The 17,728-nt window shown below is 32.9% G+C and overlaps 3 protein-coding genes across 3 annotated transcripts; 1 reads left to right on the top strand and 2 right to left on the bottom strand.

The window, feature by feature from the left end:
- Window positions 1,777–2,668, bottom strand: LOC18598146. The gene is given in 2 exon segments (XM_018121226.1): window positions 1,777–2,077; window positions 2,079–2,668. Coding segments are annotated over 2 exon segments (549 nt in total). The 5' UTR covers window positions 2,492–2,668; the 3' UTR covers window positions 1,777–1,941.
- LOC18598145 lies at window positions 4,213–6,264 on the top strand. Its single transcript, XM_018120825.1, has 7 exons — window positions 4,213–4,361; window positions 4,779–4,995; window positions 5,122–5,203; window positions 5,305–5,371; window positions 5,458–5,643; window positions 5,727–5,787; window positions 5,881–6,264. The coding sequence occupies exons 2-7, from the start codon at window positions 4,782–4,784 to the stop codon at window positions 6,042–6,044; spliced, it is 774 nt and encodes a 257-aa protein (XP_017976314.1). The 5' UTR covers window positions 4,213–4,361; window positions 4,779–4,781; the 3' UTR covers window positions 6,045–6,264.
- On the bottom strand, window positions 8,100–11,916 carry LOC18598144 (AT-hook motif nuclear-localized protein 7). Its single transcript, XM_018122349.1, has 6 exons — window positions 11,212–11,916; window positions 10,450–10,517; window positions 10,188–10,319; window positions 9,039–9,200; window positions 8,464–8,806; window positions 8,100–8,378 (listed from the first exon to the last, which is right to left on the bottom strand). The coding sequence occupies exons 1-5, from the start codon at window positions 11,678–11,680 to the stop codon at window positions 8,474–8,476; spliced, it is 1,164 nt and encodes a 387-aa protein (XP_017977838.1). The 5' UTR covers window positions 11,681–11,916; the 3' UTR covers window positions 8,100–8,378; window positions 8,464–8,473.

Below are 17,728 nucleotides of genomic sequence, written 5' to 3'. Positions count from 1 at the left end.
TTATTGAATAATGAAATTATTTAACAAAAAATATCTATTTGATTAAAATTATTTAAAGTTCTGTATGTTTATCTAAGTAATAAAGTAATATAATCTAGAAAAACCTTCCTATTTAGTCTTGCTGGTGGTTCCCCCGTCACAAAACTCAGCTAGCCTAAACAGATAAAAGGAGGTCGAGTAGCGTGCTGTTACTAAGCCCGACCTGAATTAGAGTTATTGGATTAGGCCGTTCAGGTCGGGCCACAACAGGTAAGCTCACAAATACCAAAATGAGCCGACAAAATTCTTTTATTCTTGCCTTAGCCCTAGATTATTAATTCCACCTCACATATCTGCTGCCGATTTATTGATTATTTTCTATGCTAATAAAATATAACCACATTTTGTTTATAATGATAATCCTTAATAAAATAAAATTAAAGTTACAAAATCAAATTCTTTTGATAATAGTGACACCTAAATTACATGATTTATATTATTAATGTACTTGCAGGTGTAAATAAAATTTTTATTTTTTAAAATATTTTCATTTTATTATATAATTTAATGTATGTATACTAATATCGTGATAAAAAATATAATAATGTTCATGTTTTTATATTCGTTCTTACCATTAAATGATAATAGTGTAATCATAAAATAAATTTATCTTTCAAAATATAATATTGGAAATGTAATTACTTCATTAAAAAAATTTAAATTCAATTATTTATGACAAAAATCATAATTTATATATATCATACAACATTTAAATGTACTTAAATGATTATGTATCAACATATTCTATTTGTAATATAACATAAAAAAAATGCAGGTTTTAAAATCACTGAAATTATTATTCAATCAATTACAAATTAAAATCATTTTAATTTTTATGGACTATTACACTTTAAAAAATGTTAAAGCTTGTTTTTATTTAATTTATCTATCATCTAATTCTATTATTTCTTTTCCTTATTATTTTCACTCTATTTCCCATATTTTGTATAACATAGATTAATAAAAAAATTACCAAAATAGAAGAAGAGAAAAGTAGAAAAAATACAACAAATTAAATAATAAAAGTTAATCAAAACCTTTTTCGTCTAATAATATTTTGTTTTGTTTCTTTGCTTTCATTTTTTTTTCCTTTCTTTATCCTTGAATTGTTCCCTTTTTTTCCTCTCCAAACAAAAAAAAAAAAACACCTTGTGACAATCAATTAAAGGTGCCCATCAACTAGAAGTTGTCCCTCTTGGGGACAACTTTAACAGTTTGCATAGATATCATCATGAATGGAGTATAAGTAAAAACCTTCAAACATGGGAGAGCCTAAGTTGAAGTTTGTGCAAGACACCTTGAAAACAGAACATGAAGTCATGAATCGCTATGACAAAGTTGAATCATTACTTCAAAACATAGGTAACAGTGGCATGGTTAACTCAAAGCATATGTATATTTACCCCTCTTTAAGTGTGTAGATTCCAAAATTTGTTAGCGAACTTAGATTTTGTTGCTACCCAAAGACACTACTAATTTGCAGATGAAGTTGAAATCTCAAATCACTAAAACCAGTCTTAATTAATTAACAATCATCACCTTAATAAGGTTATTAAGTTTGTAAACTAATTTCCTCCATATCTAAAACAAGTTCCTATTTGTCAAGAGGTGGGCTTCTGATTATCTATGATACGCTTAGGAATAAACCCAGAACTACAACAAATCAATAGTTTGTTTGCCATAAACAACAAGAAAAGATTTTAATAGCGCTACTATAAGAAAGACTTCAAACACAAATTAAGGTTAATTTAAATTTACTTATATTATTATTTGTTGCAGTACGAGGGACTTGCAACAGTTGCTCTTAGCATCCCGCTCATTGGTCATTACACTTCTCTTTTGTCCCCAAAAAGAAAAAGCAATCTAACCACGAACAAGCTGATAAAACAAGCATTATATGAATTAATTAACCTTCAAGTGAGGATCAAGCTCAACTCTAGCCACCCCTTCTCGATCTTCAAAGGCTTTAGCCACTTCCACTTCACCCATAACAAACCCAGCCACGTCGCTCTTCTCTCCCCTCAATCCTCTCTTCTTCCGCCTCATCGATATAGTTTGGGTCCTTCTCATCGATAGCTGCAGGCACCGCCAACAGCTCGTTCTCTGCCACGTCATTAGGTCCTTCCCACCTGTACTTCCCCCCATGACCCGACTTTGGCGGTGGCCGACCAATCCCGATCCCATTAGCCGGGTGTCGCTCCATCCGTTGGACCCCTTTGTCCTCCAACTTCTTCTCTACGTACTTGATGGTGTCTATGTTCCGAGAGGGCACTTCTGTCTTCTCAACTTTCTTTTTACGCTCTTCGTCGTGGCTTACAGCTTGGATCACCACGGGAGTTTTCTTGTCTTCCTTTTTGTCGTTGATAGGTTTCATTTCCACTTTGCTGGCTTTGTCTTCGATGTTTGTGCCTGATGAAGAGCTTGAGTTTATATAAAGTACGGGATAGTACATACTAGAAAATGCATATTGCTTCAGTTTAGACACTAGAAAGTGCTGGAAAGAAATAGATTGAAAGAGTAGGCGGTGCTGGAAGGTTCTGCATGCCACGTTTATGCTGAGTTTTTGCCACGTGTAGTCAAATGTTCTGGTATGTCTTAGACTGGGAAGGAACTTAGTTTGTGTAAGTTTTAAATATGTTGAAAGATTGAGTGTAGGGTAGGGTAGGGTAGGGTGGATTCATTCCATCATATACTGATGGATGGATGTTTTATAAAACTATTCTTACCAAAATGAAGAGAAATAAAGAATTTGAGTATTTACTCCATTAATTGATGTATTATTTTTATTTAAAAAGTAAAATTATTTTTTTTAATTATAAAAAAATTAAGAAAAATGAAGCAATTATAAGACATTTTTCACGTATCCAAAAAAATTACTTCAGGTATCTAAAGAACTGGTATAAATTCTCTTCCAGGAAAACAGTTTCATCAGTTTTAACCACATTCATTAGCATTTCACTAATTAATTACATAGTCATTATACTTAACTTTATAAATGAAATTCTACATTAATTCTTAATTACAAGATTCAAATTTTGAGTTTCTACTTTAAAATATTTTAATTAATACAAAAGATACTTGATCTTATGGTTTGTAAAAGAAAAGGAGAAGATTTACAAAGTTTTTTTTCCCTCTTTTTTTAAAAAGAAAAATTAAAATAACTATAGATGACGGGTTAATCTAAGTGCCACGTGTCAAGATTTTAACTTGTTTGGACAGTTGGCCGGCTTGGGTCGTTGGTCTGCTTAAGCTGTTGAGTTGAACCTGCTTGGACCGTTGGTCTGTTTAGGCCGTAGACTATTTAACTCATGACAAAAGAGCAGACCAAGATAAGTGGGTCAAACAAACCCAACTCAGCTGGGTCGAGATCCAAATTGCTAATAGATTGCCTACTTAAATTATAAATTTAAATAACTTTAACTTGAAAGTTTTTAAAAGAGATTAAAAAATATAATATTCAAAAAAGTCTTAAATTATTTAAAAATTTTTAAATAAGTTATTATATTTTTATTACGTTCAATCAAATTTTTATATTTTTATTATAAACTAAATAAATTCTTATAATTAATGATTGATTTAATTAAAATGTCATTTATCATTTTATACCATGTGATATTGAAGTGATATATTAACATATCATAATTAATGATAATGTAACATGTTGATATATTATAATTGATGATGGTGTGCCATACTAATTTAGCATGATAACTTGATCTTGTATTTTTCATCTTTCATATTAATACCATGTTAGTGTCATGTGAATATAAAATAATAAAAAATATTTTAATTAATGACAATAGTCAATTATTAGTTATAAGAGTTTATTTGACTCAAAATAAAAGTACAAAAACTTATTAAACGTAATAACAAAATAAAAATTTGCTTAAAATTTTTTAAATAATTTAAAAATTTATTTAAGTATTATGTAAAAAAATATATATATATCAAAGTCACCCTTCACCGTAAGCAAACGGGTTTATTTGAATTCAGGTCATGTTTCCTATGTCGCATGGTTTTGATTTCTGAATGCATGAATGACCAATCAAATTTAAGTAACTCCTTTTTTCTATTGGTAATTTACATTGAGAGGTCATTTGAGTGTGAGTTTATCATATCTAAAGTGCATGGAAGAGCTTTTCTTAGAAGTTGCAATCCCACTAAAAGAAGAAAAGTAGGTGCAGGTAGTCTTTCCAAATAATTGAAGTGTTTTGCATTGAAGTTGAATTATCAAAACAGAAGGATTCAAAATTTGAGAATTACCTTATTGATGCTCTTGATTCTGACCTTAATTAGTTGGAAGAGGATTAAGAAAAGAGAAGGTAAGTAATGATCTTGTTTTTGGTTTTAACTTATTAGCACTATCAAATATTTCTGCTCCTTTGTTTCTATATTTCTGTAGAAAGAAATAAAACCATAGATCAAGATATAGGAGAGATCCAGGTATTAAAATCAAGTGATAGTAATTTGATAGTACTAAGTATTGCTTTATCAGAAGTTGAAATGGGTTCATAATCTCCTCAAAAGACAGGAGATCAGGAGTATATACGCATGCACCTCATAAGTGATGGAACCATAGCCAGTTAAGGTTAATGCATGAAACTTGAAAGACATCAGTTAGATACATAATGGTTAATGATAGAAGCTGAAAAGTTATGGATTTTCATGTATATAAAGGAAACCAATCAGGGAAAATTCTCAAGTAAAAACAGAGCTTAATTTCATATTTATATGACCAGAAAATGGCTGGGACGAGTAACTTTACCAAGCGGGAATTGTTTTATGGAAGTGTGGAAGATGATAGAGATCAGAACTATTCTGTTCACACAAAGGGGAGAAAGAAACTTCTTGTTTTTGGTCTTGGAGGGTTGCTTTGCCATAGAATCTGCAGGAAAGACACAACTGAAGTTCCAATAGTACATCGTAGGCCCGATGCTGTTTATGGAAGCTACGCTGGTATGGAATTTAGTATTGTTATTCTTTTAAATTTTCTTTTGGTCTGTTTTCATAATTGCTGTTACCAATTTATTGTTAGTACTTAATTACACGCTGCTCGTCTTCCTTCTTTTTCCCCTCATTAAGTGTACAAGAGGCCTTATTGTGAAGAGTTCATGAAATTCTGTCTTTCAAGATTTGAGGTGGGGATATGGTCATCTGCAAGAGAGTGAGTCTAGTTAATGAAGCCACTTAATCAAGCTCTGTTTCTTTTTGCAATTTCATGTGGTGATTGCTATGCTTATTTTTATTCTTATGGTAAATGTGAAGATGGTACTTGAACAGCGCCTTGGACTGTATAATGAGTGGGCTGAGAAGCAAGATATTATTTGCTTGGGTAAGCATGAAAGTAGATTTGTTTTTCTTATAGAAAGGGAAGTGAGGTTCATAAGAAAATGACAAAGCTTTTTGATTCTTCCTCAGGATCAAAATGAATGTACTAATACTGGAGTCAGCTGCTTGGAGAAGAAAGAAAAACCGATATTTTTGAAGGAATTGAAGAAAGTGTGGGATAGAAATTGGTCTAGCTCTCTGCAGCACAGGGATGAATATTCAGCATCGAATACGTTGCTAATTGATGATAAGCCCTACAAAGCCCTGCTAAATCCTGTAAAATACATATCCATTTAGAAAGAAGTACAAGTTTCAACAACTTGAGTAGTTCAAAGCTTAATCTTTATGCTTTCTTGCAGCCTTACACCGCCATATTTCCTTCTGAATACAAGGCGAACCAAGTTAATGACAATTCTTTAGGTGAGCGTTTCATGCCCTTGAAATAGAATTCCCGGTTAAGACTTCGTATTTTTTCAATGAATTCATGTAAAGCAGAAATGTAACTTTGTCTAGGTCCAAATGGCGAGCTGTGGCGCTACTTGGAAGGGCTGGCAGCGGCAGATGATGTCCCTTCATATGTTAAGGCACATCCTTTTGGGCAGCCTGCAATAACGCCAATGCACTCAGATTGGGATTACTACTCCAAGATTATGGTCAATATTCAAGGGACAAGGTAGAACAGTTTTTTGGCTTTTGTTTGGTCTAAATTTGGCATATATTATTCTAAGGAGAAAGAGCTGGATCACATTGACTAATACCTCCTGAGAAATGTGGTGTTAGAGAGTACCATTAATGAGAACTTTGCTCCGTTTACAAGGATACATTGTTTATGAACCTATATAAACTTAATCATATGCTTTATGAATTCCAACTTCTAGGAAGACCATTGCTCCAGCACCTCTCCCCTTCTCAGTTGACTCTTTGACGAAAGGAAATGGCAGGGTCATGACTCAATATCTTGGCTCCACTCGACCCATTAAATATCAACTGAAGATGGACCTGCCTATTCTGGCCTATCTGAAAATGCTATTGATTCTTGTTTAGTCTCAATCTGGATTTGGGGATATTGTTTGTCTGAAAGAGTTTGTATGACTTGGCATTTTTGGATAGGATAAAAAATCTACCTAATAATTTCTCTACTCTTGCTCAACACAAAGCAAAAGAAACAAAATGATATGGCAAACTCAGGTTTCATACTAACCAACCAGAATAAAACTGGTAAGATACTGTAAAGTTTTACCAATTAAAATCGTTTTACTTTTAATTAAATAAATATTAAGCCCTTATTGTTGCATAAATTTATCTAATTTGAGGAGATGCTTGAATTGTAGGCTAAGCAAGCCAACCCCAGCCCACACGCCTAATTCATCTAATACATATTATTATGTCCTTTAAAATATATATTTTGATATTGATATTTTAATTTTTTAATATATTTTAGATTAAAATTGCATAAAAAATATTATTTATGAATATAGTAATACATGTAAATGGGATTAATATATTTTTTTTTAATGAAATGGGATTAATATTTTTGGTTTAGGATAATAGTTTAATAATCAGATCTAAAATTGAACCGATGAAATTGAACATCAATCCAATCAAGCGACGATGTTGAAAAATCATATGATTTTAATATTAAAAAAAATTTAAATCTCATTTTTATAAAATTTTTGAAAGCTTAAATAATGAAGCAAAATGCTTAAAATGGATTTCATCATGCCTATATGGAGGATGGGCATTGCCATGATTTATTTACATGGACATCTTTATTATTATTACTTTTTTTTCCTTTTTTTTTCCACAAAACGTGATGCATGGACATCTTTTGCTTTACTTAGCAAACAAAACCTCCATGTAGGGCAACATCACTCCATATAAGTATAAATGTTTCCTACTCTTTTAAGTAAGAGAATCATATACCAATTAATAAATCAAATACTCGAATATCATTATATAAATACAAATGTTTTTACCATGACTTTTCATAAAAATATATATATTTTCCCAATTATTTATTTGCATACTTCTTGTGATGCCTTCCCCTTTTATTAGCAAATTCATACATACATGAGCAATACATATAGATGCATGATTTTATACTCCTTGTATGAATTTTTTTTCAAAATGTTTCACTAGGATTTTCTTTGATGCATGTGAATCCCCTTGTCGGAAATTTCCATGCATGAGCAAAAACATAGAATTATTTTATTATTACTTAGCATTATTTATAAGTTAATTCTTATTTTTTTCAATTTTACATTTATTCATGCACTTAAGTATTTGACTTATTAATTAATATATGATCCACTGCTTAGAAAATAAAATTCAAATGTCTCTTGATTAATGCATGATTCATTGTTTAAAAAATAAAATTCAAATTTTTTTTTCCAATTTAAAAAAAAAAAAGACCTTACGTTTATTCACATTTAGCGATTGTTTAAAACTATATCTAATAACTTAAATGTTTAAGAGGGTTTGAACATAGTAAGGTACTTTCTATGTAACATTATTGATCCATGATATCTATATATTATTTTGTTACCGACTTTAGCTTCTGTAAAAGTAAAGTTTTCTGCTATTATAAATAGCATTTTTTAGTAATTTGAAAACAAACGGAAATGTGAACACCCACACAAATTTAGACAGTACCCACCCGTTCCTCTCTCGCTTTTATCTCTTATTGGTTCCATTATTACAGCGCAACGCTACCTTTATAGGAAAAACCTCCACAGCAGTAACAACAACAAATGTGTTGCCAACATAAAATAATTGATGAATCTGTCTAAATTTGGCAAAGTTGAGTATCAGCACTTCTGGAAATGAAAATGCTTTTGACAACGTAGCTAGCTCTCCTACCTCCACCGAAAGGGAAAAAAAGAAAGTTCAATATCTGGCTATCACACAGAATTGTAGAAAATTCTGCGATCTAATTGTTACAAGTGATAATGTGAATAAAATTAGTTTCAGTGAGTGTATCACGTCAGCCTCCAAGACTCTAAAATGTAAACCTGAAATGAAAATGTTGAGCATGTTACAAATATAGCCTTTGAAATTGGTATACACAAACGTTTGTTTCAGAGGGCAAGTACATACCTTAGACACCCTATTCACTAGGCACGGACACGTTAATATCAGGGGATGGCCGATGGATTGATGTGGGCTCCGAGCCATTCCAACCAGCAGCAGCATGAGAAGATGTAGCATTTGGTACATGTTTATCAATTGTGCTATTGTCTCCTTCCCCAAGGCTTTCCCCTGGAAATGGGGACGTTGGTGTCATACAGTTGTCACCTTCAGGTTTTGCTTGTGAGATTGGCCTTGCTGCTGTCACCGCGGCTGAAGGAGCAGCGGCGACTGTGGAAGCCACCGCGTGCTCACGATAATGCTTCCTTTTATGCACTTTGTAACCGTTTGGCATGAAGCTTCCTACCACAATCTAGCAATAGAATATTGAACTATATCACTCGATGCATACAACTTTAAATTTAGTGATGACAAATCGGTTGAAACATAGTTGCTATATGCCTACGTCTCCATTTCAGGAAAAAAGCCTTCCGATTGATCAGATATGCTTCAGTTTAGAACATCTACTCCGATTGAGTACCATGGTCAACATATATGATGAAATATAGACTCGTGAATATACTGACAAAGGGCAAAGGACTTACTTGTATAGGGCTAGCAGCCACCAATATACCAGCAAGTCCACCACCTATTACGCGACCATCCGGTCCAGCCAATGAAACACTCAACCCACCAGTTCTACATTTTACACCACCAGTGTCACTGACAGTAAACGAACCAGTTAAGGATAATATCTCAAAGCGGCCCTGCAAAGAAATTTTAAATTTCAACCTATAACTCATGCTGAAAATCAAACTGTGAGAAGATATTATAAAGTTATAAACTATTGGAAAGTATTGCAACATGAACCATAAATCATAAATGACAGTTTTGTAAATATCGTATGATATACTTAAAAGGAAACAGACACCAGCTGAAACGTTGTGGGAAAACTACTAATACTAAATAAGTTGAATAGAGTAAGTAACCATCGGAGTTCAATGATAACAAATATCCTAGAAGGCAAGTCTAATATATGAGATATTTCAGAGACCTACGGGAACATGAGCTTCCCTCAAAATCAAAACTGGATAAAAGAGAGCAAATAAATGCCTTTATAATTTGCTGAAAATTTTCTTGGATTTACATAGAAACATGGCATCAATAGGAAATTTTGCTCAAGATAACACATTTTTTATCCACCATAACACATGCTAAGTGTTATGGTGTCAAAGAGGAACCGTAAATCTCACATCAACTGTATATTAGAGTGAGACTAGATATTTAAATGTTCACAACATTTTTAACCTAAAACGCTTTTTGTGAGATAAAACTGTGAATCCTGATATCATTGTAGGACAAAACCAAGATAAAATCGTGAATCTTGTTGTCATAGTCTCAAAAGGGAATTATAAATCACAATTGATTGTCTATTAGATTGAGATTGGACAATATTTTAAAAATTGACGAGTAGCACGTGACACTAGGGTTAAGTTTCCGAGCCGAAAGCAACCAGCAAAACATGAAAAGCTGTAGCATTCCTTATTTCAGGATCTATGAAATCCTTAAATTGAGCTGTTCAAAAAAGCAGCTTTGTGTTAACGTGTGCCATGGTAAATCTACCACCTTGTCTGGGGCATGCATCCCCTTGGAAATCACCTTTTCTAAGGGAGCATGAAATAAATAGTGTAATAAATAAAATTGTCCAAACAGTAAGGGACAACATTGCTAGGATCAGAAGGTAGAAATCATGCCTCGTATGTTAAAATGCCACCAGACGAACCAGGTTGCCGAATAGTAACATTAGAAACAGCTCCATTGGCTGACAGAATACAAATCCCACGAGGACCCTTCTGCGAAAATGAAAGAATTTTTCCTGCAACATCCTGCATCAAACAATAAAAGTAATGTCTCCCATCATGCAAATTGAGGGGAAAAAAAATTAATACAGGAGATGAAATCTGTGCGAATTACTCTGAACTCGCAATTCTCATATTTTCCACTCTAGTACATTACCTCACCAGTATTAACTGTGACCACATGTGGCGTGAAGTCCCCTCCAGCCGTGTTAGCGAACAACTCACCTGTCCAGATTTAAGATTTGTACAAATATATAGTTTGTGATTAATGTCCAAAGCAGTAATTAAGAATTAATTCATGAAAATAGAAGGCAATTGTAGGAACCCAAAATTCACCAACCTAAGATGTCTCTCTTGGACTTAGAGTAAAACTTCTTTAGATACAATCAGAACTCTTACTTTCTAGCAAATTGAAGACCCAACTTAAATTCAGACTCACCCATATATAAATGGACAAAAGAGAGAAAAATGAAAAGCAAAAGATCAAGTTCCTGTAAATTTGCTGTATTTGCTATCGTCCTTTTGTCAAAGTTGAAATTAATGTGAAACACCCACCATTTATTAAATTAATCATCTAATTCCCTAAGAAAGCGTGAATCAACTACCCACAATGTGTTCGGTGGGAAATAGAAGAAAAACTAATACTAAAAATGGGTAAGGCTTTAAGGCTCTATTTCTTGCTCTCATTAGCGATTACGCTTTTATTTTTATTTATTTTAATTTTCCTTGCTGTGTAAGTTGAGTACTATTTACCCCAGAAAAGGAAAAAGAGTGAATATAACAAAAGACATGCAACCAATTACACGACTTTATATTTTTCTTTTTTCTTTTTTAATTCCTGCACTTTCTCGGGAACCAAACAGAGTTTTCCATGGAACTAAACAAAACCAAAAAAAACACGAACTTTCTTGAACTTTACCTAGAGAAGCAAGAAGCTGCCAGTTACCAGAACCAGGAGGCCTGCCTCGACCTCTCTTGGAAGAGGAGAACTCAGAGGGAGAAGAAGGAGATAAAGTGAAGCCAGGAGGTGAAGTTGTCACTACCGGATATGGTAACCTAAGGTTCCCATCTGCATCATATTTTCTCGGTCTCCCTCTCCTTTTCTTTGCTAAAGAATCAAGCCCTCCACTGCCAGGACTCCCTAACGTTCCTCCTCCTGATCCTGGAATTGCTGTTGCTGCAGTTATTGTTGCTCCTGCTCCTACTCCCCCAACTGTTGCTGTCGCTGTTGCTGCACTATCAAGGCTTCTTTCCAAGGTCATGTTGATGCTCATATTCATATCCATGTTCATGACCTGCGGCAGCACCAGGCTACTCACTGGTGCAGGTGGTGAGTCAGTGTCCGAGTTGCCTAGTGACCCAGATATCGTGCTCTCCTTCTCTTCCATTTTGAAAAATGGCAAACCAAGAATTGGGTCCTTCCCAAAAAGACAGAAAGTTGGCTGTAACTGTACTTCGTTGGGGAGCTTTTTTGCGTTAATTAGAAGCGGGAGAGAAACAAAAAAAAAGGAGGTGAAGTTTGAAACATAGAAAGGTTGCTTCAAATGGCGCCAGAAATAGAAGGTGGTGTAGCCTTTTTTTCCTTTTTTTTTTTTTTGGGTTAACAGGGGAGAGAGAGAAAGAGAGAGGAACAGAGAGAAAAATAGAGATTTTGTAAACTTCCCTCCATTAATGGAGGAGGGAAAAGAGACCGGGGAAACTAGGGTCTTTTTCTTGTCTGCACTCCACGGGCTGAAAACAGGGTCAATTTACTAGAATGCCTTTATTCATCATATCCCCAAATTGCCCCTGTAATATTAGAAAATGACTTTTCATGTTTTCTACCAATTTGCTTGGCTTTGCAGTTTGCACCAAAGAATGTTAGCACTAGAAATTTAGGGTTGCTTATTGAAAAAATAGCAAAAAAGGGAAGCCGATTCAAAGTTCTTGTTACCTTGTTTGACAAGTTACGCAAAGTATAGTTCAAATACACGTAGAGTGCAATGAGAAAAAAAAAATTGCCCTCAATTAATAATATAATAATTCTTTTGTTTTATTGCAAGAGGGCAACCTCATTGTTCTCACTTAGAATAATAATTTATAAGCATTTTAATTTTTATATAAATTCCATCTTTTTGGGTAGACCAAAAATTAACCCGCAAGGCCATCAGAGTGAATGGTATTTTAGTAATTTAGTATACCATTGCCTTCTCTATGTGTTGTTAGAAAGAAGGGGGTAAAATTAGAAGGTGGATTTTGAAAGGTTCTCAAAACTTGGATTGAATTAAAAGTGCAGTCAAACCGGTGCTTTGCTGTTAAAGCAATAAATCGTGACATTAAATAATGTTTTTTTACTTTATTTTATTTTATTTTTCATTTTTATACAGTGCCTTATCTTATAAAACTCAAAAAGGTTCCAAATCCCTAACTTACGTTTCTAAGCATAATTGGAATTCCGAATTTTCAATTTGTTCTCATTATGTTTATCATTTCTGGAAAAAGTTTTTGCCATTTTGGGCACCTCTTACTTTTATATTTTCAACCACAAGAAGGGTGAAAAGGCACTCAAGCCCTCACTCATGTCTTTCTCATTTTCCATAATATATAGGAAATGGAATACCATAGCTTTCAAGAGTAACATTTGAGAAACGTATAGTTAAGTTCATATTTTAGATTTTAATATTAATATATAATTCTATTTACATGTGTTCTTCGTTGTCACCACCTTGTTTTAATTCAGTATCTATAGAGTGTTATTTTGTAAATATGAGTGATTTTAAGTATATAATGAAATACAAATTATAAAAAGAAAGATTATCTCCATTCAATTTTTCTTTAATTTTTTGTTCTTCATAAGTTTTAATAAACTTTCATTTCAACACTCTTAATATTTTAATTATTTTATATTCCAATGCTCGTATCCAATTTAATAATAAATAGACAGGGTAGGAAAAATATTATATGTTCCTTCATTTTTGTTTTAAAATAGTGTGTGCTCGTATCATTTTGCTAGTTCGCCTAAAAATGGCTAATGAAATATAATAAAAAAATGTACCAAAAAAATTATATAATTAAAAAGGAAAGAAATAAAAGAAGGCAGAAAAATCCAATTCTAACACTGCAAAAAGCGAACAGTGATATAAAAGCTGTCGGTAAGACCGTTGACGGCCCGGACCAAACACGCAATTCTTTACAAAATTATTATTAAACTCTTTAAGTAATAAAAGAGCTACAATCCCCTGCTCCAAACTTCACTTCCCAAAGTACTTGAATTCAGTCCATCCGATTCGATCTTAGAGTTCCCTGGAACGACCTGGATTTTCTCGTCAGGAGATCATAACCCACGTCAGATTAGCCGAAGCCAATCTAAACGACCTCAGATTTGATAAGATGTGTGTGGTTAGGGATTGGGGTTGGGTTGGGTTGGGTTGGGGTTGGGCAGATGTCCTTTGCAAATGGAACTTTTAGTACAGTAGTACTAGAGTGTGGAATTTAAGAGCTGACAAGGTAGGTGATGTATGTTGAGTTGCTGACTTGCCGGCCAACATATCCAGGATCCAGGATCCGGGATATCCACTTGCAGCAGCAAAGCTGATGCCTGCATTTCCTGGATCTTTTTGGGACCAATCAGGGGATTGTCCCTGCCTTCCACTTTTTCATTTACAAACAATTTTTTCTTTCTTAATTTTTTCTTTCTTAATTTTTTCTTTAGTTTTAACAAACCTCTACATTAAGAAGAATACAATTATTGGGATAAGTGATGGCTTGATTTCAAATGCGATAATTTGAAGACAAAAGACTCCTTAACCTCATACATATTACTCATAATTTAGTGCATGCATTACATGAATTATCAGTTAAATTTAAGACATTTCTTTGGCGTTTTAGTATCAAATAGGAAAAAAAAAACCCAAAAATGAAAAATAAAAAGAATCTAAGAGAGTGCATCAAACAAAATGAAATGATCATAGGGCCTCAATTTTTCTGCTATAAAACATAATCATGCACAATCGCCTTGGATGTAAGATTACCCTATGAGATAGCAATGAATAGACTTTAATTCTTTTTTTCTAGCATTAATTCGTGTCATCATTTAGATGTTCATGCCCCCGGCCATTTAAATTGTTTTGGTACAATATTGTACATGCGATTTAGAAAATGAGGGCCCACCCAATGTAAATTTTCCTCCTAAAATTGACCTTGTAAACTTTATTGCTCGCATTAATCTAAAATATTGAATGCTAGCCAGGTCTCTTTCCAAGGAGGAATAGCATATGCTCGTTGTTTTCTTTACCATTAAATAATATTCATTAGAAATGATCAATTTTGCGAGGAAAATATATTTTTTCCGCCTCCTTCTCAGTTCACATTTTGAGGCAATATATTATTCTATATCTTTCGTGTCAGCGTCGGGCCTAACTCGGCAAATATAAGGGTGACTAACAGGTAAATTTTTTTTAAAAAAAAGAAAAACTAATGAAAAATCTTTGAATTTTGATTTAGAGTTTTTGACATTTTCTCTTTTCACACCAAAAAAGATATCATTGAAGAACGCCAAGGCTTCCCTTTGTTTTTTTCCTTTTTGTGGATCTCACAACATTGTTGAAAAGTAAAGAGATATGGAAGAAATGGATTAAAAGTAGTGCAAATTTGTCAGATTATTTATATAAACAAAAGTAGGAAAGCAAGGTCATTGAAAATCAATGGGCAATGTGTTATTAGAGTAAACATACAGTTGTTAATAATTTAATTTGTGGTTGTTGAACCGGTTTGAATTTGGTTATACTCTTCCGGATCCTATGAGCCAACCTCACCTAACCCAACCAACGCTCTTAAAACGTGCATTATGGACATAAGCTTGGGATAGAATGCACATATATCCAAAAACTTAAACTTTAATTAAAAAAAAAGGAAATTTGGGAGTATCGGTAAAGTTTATGAGGCATGTGTTTAAAGATTAATGAACTTAATTTCTAGTGCTGAATGGCCCGTAAAATGGAGCTTATCCCAACCCACTGGCACGGTAATCTTGAATCCCCCTCTCCCCTTGGGATTCTAATATATTCCTGCCTTGCAGTCAGAGAGTTTCACCTAGTGATTTCTCAGATTACTTGCAAATATTTGGGCTCTGACTTGAAAAATATTTCGACTTCATTTTCTTACTTGAAAGTCAAAATCCAACTTGATTAACTTAGATAGTTGGGTAAACCCAATTTGAATATTTTAATAGCTAATTGATTTGAGTGGCTTGCGACCAAAATTGAAACTTTTTTATTTTTTTAAATAGGCATAAAGCTTTATCCAAATATATATAATATTTTTAAAAATATAAATGAACAAGTAATTGAGCTTGATTTTAAGTTGATGATAAATTTAGTTATCACCAAAGAAAAAGAAAGAGTTGATGATAATTATCAAGCATGTTTAAATGAACTTGTTTTGTTTTATGAACTATATGTATTTAGAGGTGGTAATTACGCTTATCAAATTGAGTTTGAGTCAAGCTATCTAACTTTAAGTTATTTTGAATTCAAGTAAATCAAATCAAATACGATTTAAATGTATTATTTGAATTTGAATCATTTTAAGTTATTTATTCAGGTCATTTGGATTTATGCTATTGTCAAGTTCTAATTGAACGGATTTGAGTTATTAATTTGTTTAACCAAATCAAGATGAGCCAAATTAAATAAGTTTTTCGAATTCGAATAAATTTTATTAGCTCAATATATCTGTTATGATTCTTGAGCTTGATTCAAATTCTTGTAAACATTAAACTAGTTTGAACTTTGTAGTCTCCTATGCTTACCAAATTTCTCTTAACTCTCTCACCGGCCAAAAGTATTCATATTCATTAAAAATTGTTTGATAACCTTTTATATACACTATATTTTTATGTTTTCTTACTTACTAAAAGGCAACTCTTTCGCCCCAAACTAAATTAGGAAATTATTAACATGAATAATTCTTAAAACTAGTTTAGGGTTTAAATATTTGCTAATAGTTAACCTCAAATTTGCTCAAATTCAAGTTCTTTGGTTCGGACTACAATAAAGTTAGTTCAGTGGAGACGTAGAAACAAATTTTATTGGATAAATAAAAAGGAAGGGGGGGGGGGGGGTAAAGGGATGAGATATTTGCAAATTGAAACCAATAAAAAATTAAAAAGGAAAGAAAGAAAGAAAAAAGACAACTTCGATGAGGACAAGATAAGTGATGTAAGAAGCAATCGCATGCCCAAATCTTTGGTTGTGTTGTAAAAGTAAAACACTAATATTCTATGTAAAGCAGCCAAAGTGAAATAAGATATTTTAAAAGTGACAGGTAATCCTAAAACTTATAACTAAGTGGCCTAAGTTGTACAAAAACAAGGTGCTTTCAAAGATATCAACTCCAAATTCAAGATCTTCCCATAATTATATACACTCAACACTATTTTTCTTTCCCTTTGAGGTTTTTCCTTTTTCTTTTTTCTGCTTTCAGTTGTACATTCACTTACAGTATTTTATTATGTTAATTTTAAATACAAATAGGAAAAAGAAAATTGAGATTCTCCCTAGTGATGAGCATGGTGGGGGGGGGGGGGGGGGGGGGGTTAAGGAGTTTCAAGGCAACCCCATATGCTATTTCTTTTACTTTGTTTGACAGTTCATTGTGCTCTTCCGGATAATTAAAACAAATAAATTTGGTTTTCCAATACAATGCCTTGAAAAAAGATAATAGTGTAGCTCAAAATATATGTTAACTCCTACCACCTTGAAGAGTCCCAACAAAGAACAAAAAAAAAAAAACCAGAATAAAAATAATCTCTTCCCTTCAGATTTAAGGGACCCCCCCAAAATCAGGAAGAGAAGAGGGGGGACCATGCGTGCTTTGATACTTTGAATTCTCATTTCACAACAAATATAAATGAATAAGCATGAAATAAAGCTGAAAAGTTATAATTAAAGTTAAATGCAGAGAACCGAATCCCTTTTCGGCTCGCTCCATGAACATGTGAATTCATCTACTGGTCATTCCCACAAGCTTATTCTTTTAATTAATTACATTGTTTAGATCAATCTACCGTCTGGTGAGCTAGCATTTTCTTCCTGTTTGGGCAAGCTATTCATCACTTATTTTCCTTTCTCATAATTGTCTTTTTTTTTTTTCTTGTTCTTTCTGATAACGATGGCACCATCATCTATTGCACTGCTCACTTAATTGAACGGATAGATTAGCTGCAAAGGGCATTCAATGCTTTAGGCAAGCAAAGCATTCATACTTTTTATTAATTTAAACTTATCACCTTACTGTTTTTTCGATATATTATGTTTATTTTATTTCATGATTCGGATAAATTTATGAAAAGGAAAAATGTTTACTTTCTTTCGTGCAATCTAAAACTTAATAAATCTTCATAAGTAAAAAATAAAAAAATTAATTAATATGTTATTATTATATGTATTAGAGTAATG

Source organism: Theobroma cacao, chromosome 5 (genome assembly GCF_000208745.1).
Source record: "Theobroma cacao cultivar B97-61/B2 chromosome 5, Criollo_cocoa_genome_V2, whole genome shotgun sequence".
Taxonomy (NCBI): domain Eukaryota; kingdom Viridiplantae; phylum Streptophyta; class Magnoliopsida; order Malvales; family Malvaceae; genus Theobroma; species Theobroma cacao.
Note: the sequence above shows the minus strand (reverse complement) of the source record. Positions and strands in the feature narration are given on the sequence as shown.